The sequence below is a fragment of the Mytilus californianus genome, unplaced genomic scaffold (genome assembly GCF_021869535.1).
Source record: "Mytilus californianus isolate M0D057914Y unplaced genomic scaffold, xbMytCali1.0.p SCAF_10, whole genome shotgun sequence".
In the NCBI taxonomy this organism is placed as follows: Eukaryota; Metazoa; Mollusca; class Bivalvia; order Mytilida; family Mytilidae; genus Mytilus; species Mytilus californianus.
Genome location: NW_026262582.1, coordinates 16712384 through 16730727, shown reverse-complemented (window position 1 = coordinate 16730727; position 18344 = coordinate 16712384). Strand labels below are relative to the sequence as shown.

At 31.7% G+C, this 18344-nt stretch overlaps 1 protein-coding gene across 1 annotated transcript; it reads left to right on the top strand.

Moving 5' to 3' along the window:
- The first annotated feature begins 3802 nt into the window (after positions 1–3802).
- LOC127717698 (toll-like receptor 4) lies at positions 3803–6385 on the top strand. The gene has a single exon (XM_052223454.1). It carries the CDS (start codon positions 3803–3805, stop codon positions 6383–6385), a length of 2583 nt encoding a protein of 860 aa, XP_052079414.1.
- The last annotated feature ends 11959 nt before the right edge of the window (positions 6386–18344 follow it).

Genomic DNA, 18344 nt, shown 5'->3' with positions numbered 1-18344 from the left:
AGTGCTCGAATAATTAAATCAAGCTTGAAGCTAAAAGCATTGCGTTCAAATAATTCCGAAAAGTTGTGTCAATTACAGCTGGAGACGTTTTTGCCTCATGGTATAAGAACCTAATTGGTTCGAATAAATAAAACTTATATCATAAACATACAAAATATAATTATATGCACGGCTTGTATTTGTTTTTATTGATGCTTGCTATATATGGATACCTGTATGGTGTTGAGGTCATCTGGACAATGTAATCGTGCCTGAAAGTAGATGTTTATCATTATCCGTTGATAATATTCACATGGACAGCCAAGTGAGTTATATGTAAATTGTCATCATAAGGTGACCTTGCACTTCGAACTTGATGTAAAAATTCTGCATTGCCCTCAGAAGCATTTTCTGAAATTCTATCAGTTGGTGTTTATGATATTGATATAAATAAGAAGATGTGGTATGAGTGCCAATGTGATAACTTTTTATCCAAGTCATCACAATGTATGAAAAGTTAACAGTTATAGGTGAAAGTGCGACCTTCAACATGAAGCCTGGGCTCACACCGAACAGCAAGCTATACAGGCCCCCCCAAAATGCCTAGTGTACAACAATTCAAACAGGAACACCAACGGTCTAATTTATATCAAAAAACGAGAAACGAGAATCACCTACGAACCATACCAACAAACGACAACCTCAGTCTCTAAACTTAAGACAGATGCATAAAAATGCAGCGTAAAATGCAAAAAAGTATGTTATTCTAAAGATACATCGGCCAAAGAAGTTTTGTTTTATTTGACCTCTGACTGACTATTAATTTTTTATTCAATTTACGTTTGTCTTACAACAATCTTATGAAATATCGGTCAACATTTGAAAGGCATTAAATACAAACTATGTCACATATTCGTGTTACTATAAAGTAAAGGATGTATCACATGGTCAATGCCATGTAATTTTTAATACAAAATCAAATCCTACCTTTCACATAACATCTATCAGCTTACATTGTCATGGAGAATTCCCTAATTAGTTTTCAAAAAAGATTTTTAGCATTATTTTGCATGTACAATCATGACAATTGAATATAATTTTCTTGCATTTACTAGGGCATTTGTAACGTGACCTTTAACCTTTACTAAATCCTGCAAATAAAGTAAATTTCCATGTGATTATCGCATGCTGGAAAATAGAATGTTGTGTTTTAATCATAATTTCCTTGTTATAGATAAATCCCTTACGAGAGCTTCCTGTATTTTGAAATTAGGTTTTAGTACATTTATCTTACTTTAAAAGATTTATTTATATTCAAATCGATTCATCCAAGATTACAACTATATACCACAAATCCTACCCAGTGATAGAATGATAAATAACATTTGAAATTTGAAGAGAAACGATTCCAAGTGTATTCAAACGTTTGTTATTAGTTGTACAGCAGCTGATCCACAGGTAAGCGTAATAACTATATTATATTTTTGTTTTCAGATTGATTATATAGTGAAAATTTTTTTATTTTATAGTAAAAAACTAAACTCATAAATAGACCTTTATAGTTACAAAAACCTATTGCCTGTCTCTAACTCATAGTCAAATGAAAGATATTATGGGCCAATAAAGGCAACACAGTAGTATACCCTGTTCGATAGTCATAAATCGATTAAGTGAAAACAAATCCAGGTTACAAGCTAAAACCCAGGGAAATACATCAACGATAACTGGAAAACAACGGAACAACAGCAACACTGAACTGCAATAAAAACAAACATAGAAACGGACTATTTGATATCAATTGCAATTTTCCTGACTCGGTACTGGACATTTTTAGAAACAATGGTGGGTTGGACCTGGTTTTATGGCTAGCAAAACCTCCCGCTTGTATGGCAATGTTTAAAATACCGCTACAATGACAACACTACGTGAAAGAAAAACAGTACAAATAAGCGCAAGAACACTCAGCACAGGTGATGTAAATACACAAATAAATAATATGATAGTACAGTACAACATGTAAACCACAGAATTACAAAGGACACATCCCATTAATTTACGACAGCATACCAGAACACTACAAACGAAGTTGAAACTGCGCGTCACATAAATGGATCAACGACACAAAAATTAAAATAATAACTGGTTAATTTCTAGGATAGAATAGATTTGTTTTATTGACATGTACAAGACTTTTAAATTGGGATTGAATTTGAAATGGTGTTATGTTATGTATTTTCTAACCATGACAAAAATATCAAAATGGAATTGTGTGTAATGGTGTTATTATTTGTACTTTCTAACCATGTCAGGTTTTCTTCTAGATAAAAACTGCGTTTAAACAAAACAATCCTGTGAATAAAGTTGCTTTAAACTTAAATTGATATAAATAAAATAGCTGTTTTTTTTATCTTAACTTTTGCATAAATATAGAAAATAAAAAAAGCAAGACATATAACATATATCCACAAATTTAACTTGCATCAACCTGAAATTTTACAAAACTAGTGCACACCAACCAGGAATAATAACTGGTCAACATTCTAAGCGTTATACCGTAGAAGATTATCCATACGAGTTGCAAATCTATCATGCATTTAAATAAAACTGTATCAATTTGTGTCAACTTAATGGAATGGTGTTGATTGCACATAGCCCGTGGTAAAATGTTATGTTGGAAGGGCAGTAATACTTGCCTTATGATAAGTTTTTTACTAACACACCAAAGGTTTGATAAAAGAAACTATTTGAAGTGCAGAGATTGCGCTCTGGGAATGCTGAGAACTATACACTCACAGGTCGTGTTTCTATATGTGAAAATTGATTTTTTGGGGATTACACGTTCATGTTTTCCATTAATGTACACAATAAAGTAGAAATGACATTTTTTTGCTCCTTATATTATTCAGTAATTGCTTGTTTTTACGATGATATTTTTAATTTTATCACTATCTGTTGCAATGACCTTGAAGATTATACATGGGTTATTTCCCATTTGAATAGACAATCAACCATATTCTGGTCACAATGAGAACATATTGATTTTCAAAAAGAAGACGTTTACTTAGTAATGTTGAATGTATAGTACCTGTACACATTTACACATTTAAATGTAATTCTTTTTGAAGAACCATATGGGTTGAAGATAACCCCTTTATCAATCATAATTTGTAAGGATAAGTGTACTCTGTCATTCTTTACGAATATTTTAGATAAGAATCAATCATTTCTAAAAATAATCTTTGTATCATATATTCATCTGAATCAATTCTGAAAAATGTGACCACGTTGCGTCTTTTGGTTGATTTTTTTATTTGCTGTATTTATCTTTAAATTGCAAAAGGTTTTTAAAAAAAACAATTGAGACTTTATAATATCAAAGTTCAAAGTGACCAGATCTCCGTAACACATTCTCATGATAAATTTTAACGAGCTGTCTTCGTCAAAACTTAAACAATATCTTTTAATGATTTTACGAAACAAAGCGAACAAATTTGTATACCATGTCACCCTTTTTATTACTGTGAATGTAGAAATGATTGCAAGGATTTTATTATTGCGAAAAATAAAACTGGGTGACTAACTATCGCAATAATAAGAACTCGCATTTTGAAATATATCACATACATTTCTTTGTATGTTGCCCTGTAAAACGTAAAACCACAAAAATACCGAACTCCGAGGAAAATTCAAAAGTCCCTTATCAAATGGCAAAATCAAACTGTAATCACATTTTTGTTTGTCATGTCGAAATCTCAGTAGTACATAAACGCAATAGATTCCGAATAACAGTACTGTGAGCTCTTTTTTTCGTTGCAGATACACAATGAGAAGCAAACACATACTACATGTAATTATTTTTTTAAATTCATTAATAACAATATGCGGGAATATATATCACCATCCATGCAGCTTTTTTCCAAGATGTAGATGCAGCTCAGAACATCCTAACAACGCAGTAAGGGCCGATTGCTCACATATACAGCTGAAAAGGATTCCAACCGTTCCAAGTTATGTTATAAGGTTGATCCTAAAATATAACCTCATTGATGAAATACCAAATGGTATATTTTCTAATAATACAATTCTTACAGAAATTGACTTGTCTCATAACAGGATTCATAGAATAACAGAAATGTCGTTCAACGGTCTTGCGAATCTACTAAAATTAAGCTTACAAAACAATAATCTGACAAAAGGAAATAATTCGTTTGGTGCTAAAACGTTTTCACAATTAAAGAATTTGAAGTATTTAAACTTAAAAAATAATTTCGTCGAAAACTACCAACCAGACATTTCAAAACTAGTATCACTTAAAAATCTACATATTGATTTCTTGTCAAATGGAATTTCCTTCATTGACAAACAATATAGTAAACTACAAAATCTTACAATGCTCGATCTTTCAGGGTCATCTGGAAAATGTTCACTACCAATTTTGAACAACGAATCCTTTCAGTTTATCTCTCAGGTAAAACATTTAGATATATCAACTTGCAAGATTCAACAAATTCATAAAGGAGCATTAACTACATTGAAAAATATTACCTACCTGGACGTATCAAATAATACGTGCATTAAGTTCAAAGGATTGGAAAACATTAGCAGTGATTTACAATTCTCAAACATTAAAATTCTTAAGATTAACTATCTTCACAAAATTTCGGATCTCACTACGGTTTTGAGAACGTCTCACATTAAGAATTTATATAACACCACCCTTCAATATGCGTTTGCCGACGGTAATCGTGTACAATCTATAGAGAAAAACACATTGACTTATTTTCCAAAATCACTGAAGTTTTTATCCGTTAGACGAAATCCATTGAAGTTTGGAAACTATACAGTATATGTGTTTTCGCTTACCAATTTAGAAACTGTAGACGTTTCAGATCTTTATCATCATAAATCAGACCTTTATCCCGAAAAATGCATGGTTGATTCAATATGCACATGCAAAGAAGACTCGCTGAATGAACCCAGTTATATGGACCCAAGTGAGATCTCCTCACTTTATACCAAAGACGAAAACAGAAAAAGGGATATTCCAGATCTCTTAAGCCTTGCTGAAATACAGATTCCAAAAAATCTGAAACATATAAATTACAGCTCTGCCAGTCTGATAATGGATATACCTAAGTTAATACTTTCAAGAAGTAAGCTAGAGACCGTTGATTTTAGTAATAACATATTGCATTCATTGATTGGTCCTATCTACAACGTAGACAGTCTAAAAATTCTAAATGTGTCTTCTAATTTCTGCAGCAATATTTCAAAATTCTTCTTTAGCTCTGATTTTAAAAACTTGGAGCATTTAAACTTTCATAATAATTTACTTGGTATTATACTTCCTGATGATATCGATGGTGAAATATTTCATAATTTGGAATCACTTATTGAGATCGTGCTATCTAATAATAGAATTCCAAATCTACCAGAGAACATATTCAAGTCACAAAGAAATCTGCAAAAACTTGATTTGAGTGACAATATTCTTACAGACATAACTTTTCGTGTATCACACATGATGCATTTACAGGAATTAGATTTGAGTGGAAACAGAATAACGATCATCAGTGACCCTATTACATATCAATGGGAATCTTTAGCCAGAAAACACAATTTTTCTGTCGACTTGACTGATAATATGATGGAATGTAATTGTATATCAATCAAGTTTATTGAATGGATGAAAACCACCAATGTCCGTCTCAAGAATATAAAAAAGTATAAGTGCATGTTATGGAATCGAACAATAATTGCTCTTCATAATCCAAAGGAAACTTACATTTTATTAAAGAAACATTGCACATCATATGAACATTTAGAAATAGTCTTAGTGTCGGGAATTTTACTTTTTATTATACTTATCATGGGATCACTCATTTTCAGATACCGATGGAAGCTTCGTTACTTATACTACATCGTGAAAGTAAAGTACAGCAGCTTATATTCGGAAAATGAGGAAGAATATTCTTACATGTATGGAGCATTTGTATCTTATGCAGATGAAGATCGAACGTTTGTTCACAATACGCTTCTACAAAAACTGGAAGTTGAAAACGGAATTCAATTATGCCTACACAAGAGAAATTTCCTGCCTGGAAATGATATTGCTACTAATATCACATCCGCAATTCATAACAGTCGCAGAACTCTAGTGATAATGTCTCATAACTTTTTAAAATCATACTGGTGCATGTTTGAATATAACATGGCTCGAATGGAAAGCATTTACGAACGAAGAAACGAAAACGTGCTTTTCCTAATGTTTTATGAACAAATGCCTTCATCTGATCTTCCGCTGAATGTGCTTGAAATGATTCAATCCAAGTCATATATAGAATATCCAAATGATGAATATGGGGATACAGTTTTTTGGGACCAGTTGGTGAATACCTTAAAATAAAATGTAGGAAACTGAATATATTGATTTATCTTACTCTGTTAAGCTATAAAGAAAGAGGCAGGAGATACCAAGGGGACATTCAAAACTCTCCCTTCTAAGACAAAATGACAACGACATGGAAAAAAAATTTAAAAAAAGCAACGATAAGACAAACAAGTCTACAATACGCTTCATAGAAAACAATAGATTGTGCAACACAAACCTTAGCAAAACCCGGGTTTATTTTTATGTGTTTCAAGAAGCAGTAAACATGCACGTTGTATGTTTTCTGTCGTTGTTTTTCTTATTTGTTCTCTTTTTTTGTAGCTGAATTCACGTCTTATTGACGTGTATATTTGTATTTAATTTGCACACATTATGTTTACATTTGCGAGTTAAAATATCTTCATTTGGCACGCAGCTTTATATTACATTTTCAGACATTCTTTCACAAGATATGCAATATAACCGATACGGTAATTCCCTTTGAATTTACTCTGAATAACAAAAAAAAATATTTATATGGAGATGAAGGTCCCAATTACGGTCAGAAAAATCAATATAGTGAATAATAGTCGCGTTTGTCTTGTAAAATATTGGAAGGAGCATCATATTTTTTCCGGCAAATTTGTTGTTTCTTTATACCGAAAAAATAACCCGTTCATACAATTAAAATAAATTCCTTACATTTTAAAATGAGTCTGGAGGTTATTCAACATACGATTTTATAGCAAACAAAATGTGTTCTCTTGGGAAACTTACCTGATCAAACAGTCAGATTTCAGTATGTGATAAGAATAACAAATCGCCTTGGTATCTTTGTCGTTTAGAGATATAAATTATAACAATTTTAATTTAATAATTCTTTGATATGACAAAAAAAAAACGTTACTTAATGACAGCGTTTCTTTAATTTTGTTTACATTGAAAATGACGTCACAACTAAAATCCCTAACAACAGGACTAACTTTGGAAACGTTTCTGTACTGCTGTTCCTTTTCAACTGATTTTGAAGTTGAAGTATGCTTGAATTCAAAACATAATTTATACGGAATTCGTCCCCTTTCACAGGTAACACCTGCCTCATATTAACACAATAAGTTTTTTTTTTATCTTGAGCATAGATCGCCCGATTTGGCATATAAACGTTTGGAAAGTTCTATTTCTATTAATCTTCAACATCGTGATTGATTTGTCTATCCAACATTTTAAATCCGAGCGCTTGATGAGTCTTATGTATAAGAAACTCACATCAAGGCTGATTGTCATACATCTTTCGAGTACATCTTTGGTACATAGACTCATAAATCGACCAATCAAAATAACGGATTTCATATTTCGAGCACAAATTGTGTACTCCAAATACTGAGTAAAGTTTCATGACCGACAAGTCAGGTCTTTATGTTATTTTTGATGAGTTTTTACAGGTAAACACAGTTTTATACAGCTTTATACAGGTACGTTTTAGTAAAACATGGTTAATGGTTTACTTTTACAAATTGTGACTTGGATGGAGAGTTGTCTCATTGGCACTCATACCACATATTCTTATATCTATTTATAATATATTAACATCTATTTTATAAAATACCATATCTAAAGTTACAAGATTGCTACACGATAGCAAAATGTCCTCCATCGCTTGGTAAATGAGGAATAACATTGTATGTTCACATGTTAGATTGCATATTAAATTTATTTCGAGCTTTGTATTTGCAACTTTCTTTTAGTAAGACCCGTCACAACCTTGCTATGGAACTGTGTAGGCAAATGGTCACATTATCCATGCCGATACAGTGTGTTAAATGTCTATCTTTACACCATATTTCAAGGTGGTGCTCCTCCGCAAGGAGTCTAATAAAAAGCATACATACATACAATTGCCAGACTCATGTCATCAGTAATCAGTGTTTTCTTTCATTGTTTTTTTTTTGGCTCAACAAAAAGAATTTTTATGATACAAATAGATATGGTTCCATACATATCTATCGAAACCACATTAAATATTTCTGCTTCATACGCCTATGTCATACTCTTCCTTTTTATTCATAATTCAAAATAGAAATCAAATTGTTATGAAACGACTGTAGAATTGTAAAATATCACAGGAAAAAGAATGAAATCGGACAAGATATTTAAAAAGAAAATAGCGTATGTAGCAAATCAAAAAGAGAATAAACAAATGTCACTACAAGTAATACAATTTAGAAATTGGCAAGTCCAAAAGGAATGGTATGAACGAAAATCAAAACTGTTTGCGTACTGACACGTATCGCGCAATACGCTTTCCGTCTTGGTGATGAATCTTATGTAAACGACCATTATACTAACGTTTCTTTTATGCACTGCGAATACTTAATCTGTATTTTATAAAGGTATCAAACGTGACATATTTACTAATTGTATTTGTTCAACACAACATTTATCAATACTGTGAGAAATTTCTTTCAAACTGAGTTTGATATATCGAGTTCGCCGAAACTACAAATATAGAAACTGATAATGAATCTGAATTCGAAAATATTCATGTGGTGTTTTGGTTTTATTTCAATAGTTTTTTTTAAAGACTATTTGGTGCCAGGTTACCCTTGATCACGTTTATGTATATATTATATCTAATTGATGGTTTAACATATAGAGGCAAATATTTCAGTACAAGAACAAATTAACAAAAACAACATTTAAACAATAAATACAATAGGTAGGTCCGGCAAAATGGGGTTGACTTGGGTAATGGGCGGGGAATTTGGAAGGCCTTTAGAAAATGAGGGTATATTGGACAGGGACAGAAATTCGGCTTTGCAACAGGCCACATACGGACCACTCAAAGAGTTGTTGCAGTGGTTCATCGTGTGTAGATATCATGGCACTATCTACACAAAATATCAAATTCAACGTCTCCGTTCTAACCGCGAGTGGCTGCAAATATGTACATCCCACAGAGCCAAAATGAATGCTCACTTCGTAAAGGATTAACTGTCGGTCGATAAAAGACTGAGAAATGACGATACTTCTATACCCTAGACAAATGAAGATATGAATACAAATGCTCAGTCACTCTGAAGGTTTTGGATACATTGAATCCGAAAATTTAACTGTTTCGTAATATCTGTTGGAACTTAAAAGTTTCTAGCTGAGAAATGCTCTTTTAAATATTTCTATTTTATCTTTTATAAAGTGAAAGAACAATTTGTCAAAAAATAAATTTACTCATTCAAAATGCATATATATAAAGTAAGCGAGTAATTTTTCAATTTCTCAGTCGGTTTTGTTAACAGTCACGTGAGATGTTTACTGTGTGCTGATCAAAAACGATTGCTCAATTTTCTCATATCATTTTGTCAGCCTCATTGTTACGTCAATATTACACCTTTAAATAACTAGTCCTACATTCAAATATTTATTTTAGATTATCGAGAGTGAGTTAATTATTGTTTATCATGTAAGAAGGTAAGAATATTTTTTAAAATGGAAGGATATATGAAGAAGAAGAAGAAGAAGAAATGCATCTTTTTTACTGCGTCTTTTTTTAATATTTAGTATATCAATCATATTTCGTCGTATATTATATTATGCATAATTTTTTAAACAGACTGATTATGCATTGTATCATTTTTTTCTCAATATATCTTATACAAAATTAGAAATTAAAAAAAAAAAACATGTTTATGTCATATCTTTATGGAATATATGTTTGACTATTGAAGTAAAATAATGATTTAAATATTGTTCATAAAGGTAAATGATATTATCGTAAATGTGTTATAATATATTACTGCACCAGATACGCATTCGACAATTTATCATATCTCTTCAGTGATGCTGGAGGCCAAACTATTTAAAACCCATAGCTTAATCAAAAGTTGAGGTTTCGATTAAACCATAAATCATTATAAAGGAGATACATTCCTTATTGAAACAATTTCCAAAAAAAAAACGAATTTGAATTTCGTAGTTTCATGCCAGTACCGAAGGGATATGGTAACTGGGCTGGTGATACCCGCCTTAGGATATCAATTATTTATTATATATATTTAGCGAGGTATCCAGAGGTGTCAGTTGCAGGTGCTTTTTGTTTTCTTTCTTATTTCGTCTAAAAAATGCATTGTTAATGATATGATATTAAAATTATAAAAACAAGAAACATTTTGTTAGATATATGTTGGATGCTGAAGTTGTTTATCTTTTTATTCACTTTACCGTTTTCTCTTTATTTTTCTTCGTGTGATTATGTTTGTTTTATTCAATATAATGTATGAGTTATGAAGTGACAGGGTATTTATACATTCCGCTATCGTGTTTTTGACTTTGTGCCTTCCTGGTGCATGTGGTGATATTTGTCTTCCAGTCGTTCCGTTGTTTGACAGCGTTTGATTTTGTCAGTTTTTATGGCCTCCCCTTTTTGGAGTTCGGTATTTTTGTTATACTTTGTATATATATATAATGATAGAGTATATTGATATTGCTCTGACCCTCTGGGAACACCTTAAATTTCTTAAAAACCAGTTGAATAATTGAATGTCTGTTCAACATAAGAAAATGCATGTACCAAGTCAGGAGTATGACAGTTGTTATTTATTCGTCTGATGTGTTTTAGCTTTTGATTTTGCCATTTGAATAGGGACTTTCCGTTTTGAATTTTCCTCGGAGTTCGGTATTTTTGTTATTTTACTTTTTATTAGAAGTCAACTTCTTTTTGGATAAAAAAGATCATGATAAATGAATTTGTGCTAACGTGTTAAACTTGAGGCATGCAATACAATTGAAAATGAGAAGCATTTTCTTTCGTATTGCAGTAGAACTCAACCATGAGGCTAACTTTGGTCCAAAATAAATGCAGAAAAATCTAAAACAGACTTTACCTCAAACAGAAAGGATAACGAAATCATAAAATATAGTCTCTGTCAACACAAGCATAAGATTCTATATTATTAGTACAAAGTTACTATTTTTTCCTCGAAGATTATACTTTCATCAATAGTGGTATCGGTCTCTGTGCATCATGATTAATCACAAACATATCAATTTTGCTGCATTCGAAGATCTTGCAAAAAAAATCTCGACTATATAGCCTTCAGTTAATTAAAATTACAATTACTGAAATAAATATTGACATTATGATATTACTTTTAACGGAAGTAAAGACATGTTAACTCTAATGACCATAGTTGTCTAACATTGGCGCTGTTTTATGATTTCTTGAAGAATACCTGTCTTCACACATGCATTTTTTGTCAATTTAAAACTAAAAAACTTTCAATTCCAGTAATGCAATAAAACTATTGAGAATATGGATTTTGTTGATCCAGATTTTCATGACAAATGGTAAGTAAATATCATGGTATAAAATTTTGATGAGAGGTCAACATTTACACAGAACATCAAACAAGCAGTCTTATGGCACCGAAAATTCATCCTGTGTGAGTGAGAGAAGAGTGGGGAAATGAGCTGGGCCAGGGGGAACAAACATTATTTTATTGCGATCTAAATGATAAAAAAACTACTATTACAATTACTTACAGGAACAAGAAAATTTGTTTACCCCTTGTTTTGAATGGAAACAAATTAAATGTTGTTTTCTCAAGAAATTTGGAATCAAACAATGTGTTTAAAAAAACACGTCCCCTTCCTCTCTCCACAAAAGATGAATGGTCGGTGCATTATTCATTAGCGTATGATACTGATAATGCCTAAATAGCAAGCTCATCAATTATTGCACTTCAGAGCAATATCGGCGTTAATGCCATGCTAATGCGTCATGTTCAACATGTAGATGTGTATTGCATGGTTATAGTTGTCTTTGGACGTTAGTCTAATGACGTAAACTGTACATGTCATTTCATATATATTTAGTAGCCTGTTGTTTAGTGGTTGTCGTTTGTTGGTGTGGTTCACAGGTGTTTCTCGTTTGTTGGTGTGGTTCATAGGTGTTTCTCGTTTCTCGTTTTTATATAGATTAGACCGTTGGTTTTCCTGTTTGAATTGTTTTACACTAGTCATTTTGGGGCCCTTTATAGCTTACTGTTCGGTGTGAGACAAGGTTCCGTGATGAAGGCCGTACTTTTTATACATTGTGACTAGGATGGGGAGTTGTCTCATTGGCATTGATAGCACATCTTCTTATTTATATTACAATAACGTCAAGACATCAAGCATCTAACTTGAATACATGTCTTAACCGGATGTTGTGTCATCCATATAAATCGATGGTAATTTGAGAAAATGTGTATCTCTTTTCAATTGTTGGAAAAAAAAACTACTTTTAAGATAAAATTGCAAACAAAGAACAATATCGTTGAACTTTACAGAAATGTGATCTTGAAATTGTGCTTTCTCTTTCAATAAGAATGAGACCCTTGTGTTGACATGAGTATAGCATATGGTCATTCATGGACTTACATCTGTTTAGTGTTTATTGATCTTTATTATTAGTCCATATTTCCCGCGATTTTATCTCGGTCGATATACTTTGCGGAACCAACGTATCACATTAATTATTTGCTCGTTTACCGAATATGCACGAAATAATTGCCAAATAGCAAGCAACTATCATGCAATCAATAAATCAACCAATCACATATTACATCATATTCTTACCTATCGGTGTGGGTGAAAAGAAAATGATTGTCGAGAATTCCCGAAAATGTCTCAAATATATGCTTTATTTTCTAACGATAAAAACGTTTTGTTTATTTAGTTTCAATTCTTTGTTGCTCATCTGGGATTTTATTTTATTTTCCTTTTTTTTTTTTGGGTTATATATCATTATTAAAAATATCTTCAATTAATTAAGTGTTTATAATCCGTCTATGTTTTAGAATTTGGAGCATATTTTTAAATTAATTACATAAGAACGGATTATTATGGTGCCACTGACTATTGTAAAAGTATTGGTATGGACTAAGCTAAGATAGATAATATCGAACTTCATAAATCAGCAGAACAGTTCCTTCTTGCCCAGTAAGTTTAAGATTAAAAAAGTACAAAATCAGTATGTTGGTGTGTTGTTTGAGGATTTTTGTAAGTACACATTGAACATAACAGCATATTCCCCTTTTAAACATCTGTGCGATTTAAAGCACAGTCTATGCAACGTTTCAATGCTGATTATGCACAGCAATAGTAATGTAAATTCAGATTCAAGCTCATTTTTTGGAGGAGATAATCAAAACAGAATAGATATAAGAAATTGCATGTACCTGAAGATTTATTTTCAGTAAATAAAATATATATATATATGTAGTGGACCAATACACAAGTTTGTCTTGCCGTAGTGATAATTGTTTGAAAAATGTTCACCGTCGAAATGTAGTAACTCACCCTGTTGATGCCCTCGCCAAATATGAATAATCTTGGATGAGGAAACCGGCATACCTCCCTGATCAAAGAAATAAAAACGTTTAATATGACACATAGGACATGAATATTCAAGACATTGTAACAATTGTCGAATGACGATCAGGCCGCTTATGTCATATCCTCGAAGATTATACTTTCATCAATAGTGGTATCGGTCTCTGTGCATCATGATTAATCACAAACATATCAATTTTGCTGCATTCGAAGATCTTGCAAAATGTATCTCGACTATATAGCCTTCATCATGAATCATCTAGATTGTACCTCATCACGAATGCTCTAGACTGAGCATCCCAAGTAAAAAAAAAGTGGACTGGTTTCATCACGAAAGTTACCCAAAAGCCTTCATTACGAATGCTTCAAACGATACCTCATAAACTAACTTTTATACCAAAGCTATAGACTAGCCTTCATTCCTAAAATTTCGTGTCATAAAGAAAGTAAAAGAATAATGGAAATACGAAGAGAAGAAAAAAACCTAGAAAAAAAACGTGCAAAAATAGATAAATCTTTGTTTTACCGAAGTAAGAAGAATTTAATACTTTACAAAAAAATCTAAATGTATTTAATAAGTCATAACTAGTTCAAAAGCACCGACAACATGTCGTCTGAATATCTAGGGGTCAGAAGTGTTCAAAAAAAAAACATATGTATTGATTTGTTTTGACGTTTTCATATTGCATCAGTTATGTGTTTGTAATTCCTTACAAATTAAAGTTTGCTTATTTCTAAATACTTTCTTTGAATGGACATTTGACAAAAAGATAATAAACAGATCTAATAAAAAGTCAATTGAGTATTTTGAATTACAAAGGATTTCTTTATATTCTAGTTTGATAACTATTAGCTAAAAATAAATAATATTAATAAACACATCTGTACGAGTTATAGTATTGACGTTAAAATTTTTCTTTAATCATTTCACTTGGGTAAACAGTTAAAATCAATATTATCTATTAAAAATAGCTTTTCTGCTTTAGATAAATATCTGTCGCCGATTAATCTATTCCATACATTGTTTTGTTTATTTTGTCATGATTATGATGTATTATATATATAAATTGTATTACTTATAATGACCTCGTGTTACACATTGTACAATTAAAGGTGTCAATGGGTTTCAAATTAAAAAAAAACATGCATTCAATTTGGTGTTTATTTAAATTTCTCAAAATAGATAATTTATTATAAAGCGAAGTGAAAAAAATGGTTTGTTTCTTATGGACACGAATTATAAACAGCATTTAGTGTGATGTCCATTTTCACTGAACTAGTACACACTTTTGTTTAGGGGCCAGCTGAAGCCCGCCTCTAGGTGCGGGATTTTCTCGCTGTGTTGAAGACCCATTGGTAGCTTTGGACTGTTTTTCTGCTCTTTGGTCGGGTTGTTGTCTCTTAGACACATTCCCCATTTCCATTCTCAATTTTATTGATTAAATAAAAAAAAAAAAAAATTCCCTATTACTATTGAACAATCTCATTTTTTTTTAAATTTAAAATGACTGTTTGTCCCCAAGAAATTATAACCATGCTACCGTTCTTAAAAAATGAATGGTCGGTGCCAAGCTTTTGAAAAGGAACCACATAAAATATAATTTAACTATTATTTTATATACTGCAGCAATGTACTGATTATTGCTGAGTATACGACAGTTTGTCATCTAAACTCGAACTGTAACTTGATGGTTAGCCCAACCTTTCAAAACCAACCACAATATCAATTCGAGATTGGCACAAGGGTTCTTGTGAGTCTATAGATTGACAGAAGACCAAACTCTCACAAAAGTATTAGACATTAAATTTATATTCCGTTCGGGTGTTCGGGTAACAATTTATTATCATTCGTGTCCAACTTTGATCTTTTTTCAAATTTTAAGCATTGTATGTAAATGAAGCCCATTTACATGTAGTTAAGTATTTCCTAAATGAAAAAAAAAATTCTTAAAATTTTTTACATGAAAATTTCAGGCAAGTCGCTGAAAGAGTACGATGTCATTAACATATTCTACTCTTCAATGCCAATGGGGTGATGAAGACTTACTCGATTGGTCAAATTGGCAAACAGTTGATGAACCAATGTATAAATGTGTTGTTTTCGAATACGAACTATCTGCTTCTGCAACTTGGCGATCTAGAAAGTGTTTGGATCCGTACATATCATTGTGCATAGGTAATGAATTAAAAGATTCGAGTATCTTTTGAAAAAAAGGTGAAATAGTATTAAACATCACACATACGATATACATTGTAACAGTGTTAAGGAGCCTATTCAACGGGAGGGAGGGGGGACGGAAGAGCCGATCAGGAAATTTTTACACTGACCTTCCTGTGAAGGGGGGTTAGTTTTTACGATAACGAAAACTTCATTTTTGAAGAGGCGGGTCTGTTGAAAAACTTTGCGAAGGCTTAATTTCTAACATAGTGTAATGGTTAAAAAGGGTACTAGGTAATATTCAAGGAATAAATGTAATATTTTTTTCTGTCTATGAAGAAATAACATCAAAAATGTGTTGCACACTGAATAACCCGCGTAGCGGGTTATTTTAAAGTGTGCACCACATTTTTTATGTTATTTCGAATAGACAGAAAAAATATTACAGTCATTCCTTATGATTTAATTCTAAATTCCATTTTAAGCCTGAATAAATCCTGAAAACAACGTTGATGACGTCACGGTCAAATGACAAAATTGTGTCTATGAGCTGATAGACAAAACACTGTCAGCTAATCAGAAGACGCGTTACATCCAAAATTAAATTATTCAACAATAAATCGGACAACACCAAGGTAGGGCTGTAAAAAAATGTAGCAACCAACGAAAAAGGGTGTATTATAGATAACTTTTTAAAGGAATTTACCCTCGCAGAGATATGAAAGTTGATGGAAAGGTTAGATCAAAAGATGTTTGAATTAACAATTCGTGTCATATTTCATGGCTGCTTGTTTGAAATTCAACAAAAGATCAACCAAAAAGAGTATTATATTTATAATGTTTGGTTTAATTGGAGAGAGAGAAAAAAACCAGCATGGTATGAATAGTAGTAAAGTTATAAATTTAATTTCGGGACTATCTCAAAATGTTAAGGAAATATCAAGTTTTTTTTAAATGCCGAGAGAATGTGAGAAACTAGTTGGCTTATATTTTAGAAAACTAAGGTTAAATGAATAATTTCGTTTGAAAGCAGCCGAAAGATTGAAATATTATGACATAATAATTTGTCAGATATTAAAGTTATTTGACGAATGTTATTTGTATTATAAGAAAACGGTAAAATATTATTTACAGCTCCCGCTCAGCCTTCCTTTAGCTTTCTCTCTGGATTGTACTACTTCTATGACGCTTCAGTAGAATGCCAGGATATAGGAGGACAACATGCTGTGTTAAATAATCCTGAGGCAATGAACCGTGTCATGAATGAGCTATATGACATGTAAGTAACGATATATATTGCAACAGGGTGATCACGTTTCTCCAACATTTGATATCTTTATTTATCATATATTTAGTACAAAATACAGCAATTTTGTATATCTATTAAAGGTTCTTTTTTCCAGTCTGTATCACATACCCTGTATCGCATACCCCGTATCGCATAGCTAAACCCGTATCGCATACCCCGTATCGCATAGCTAAATCCGAATCGCATACCTGGCTGGACGTCATAAATCAAATGACGCTAACGTTTGACATATGACGTCCAGTTGCTGTATTCCTGGCATAGGAAAAAAGTGACTTCCCACTCAAGAAATGTCATATCATTTCAATTAAAATCGATTTTTTTCAAAAAAAATATTACTCAGTCACTTTATAAGCGATTTTTTATAAAATAGATACAATAAGTTTCTTTTGTCCAATGACCATGTATATAGGAATCCCCTGTTTGTCTGTTAATAATCTTTGAATAGATGATACTTGGTAACATTGTTGTCCATATTTATGTATACAAATGAGTTCAGATTATAGTATAATGATTAAACTTAACAACAAATATTGGGAAGGTGGGTTGTACTCTACAAGAGGGAACTGTTGACACTATTGTGACTGAATGCTTTTAAATACATGGTCTTAAAGTATATTATTTGCCAGTAGCATAGCTCTATATTGAACATGTAATAAGGTTGTAGGGGACAATACGATGTGGATATTAAGCAAATAAGGATGTCTATAACTTGAAAAAACTAAGTCAGCTGGAAAAATTCAGGAAAGTCCTTGTGTGTTTTTCTTTGTTATATTTTCGGACGATTTGAAAAAAAAACATATATCACATTAGTCTGATTCTATTTAAATATATGATAAACAGAATAATACATGACAAAATCCGTATCGCATGCTGTATCACCACTCGACCAATATCGGCCCTCGGGACTGATATTGGTTTCTCGTGGTGATACAGCATGCGATACGGATTTTGCCATGTATTATTCTATATTTACAGGTGAAGAATTTCTTTTTTGAGAAACGTGATTTTTTTACATTAGAGATTAACGGAATGTACCTGTAAATTGAGTTACAGTAAATACCGGTTAAATGAACTTCTTTAATTATATAATAATACCAAAGAAAAAAGTCAAAATTAGAAAAGTATGATATATCTATTGCATCAAAGAGGACTAATATCAT

What these genes read in the sequence shown, in the direction of transcription:
- LOC127717698 (XM_052223454.1), top strand. Translation starts at nt 3,803, where the DNA reads ATGAGAAGCAAACACATACTACATGTAATTATTTTTTTAAATTCATTA.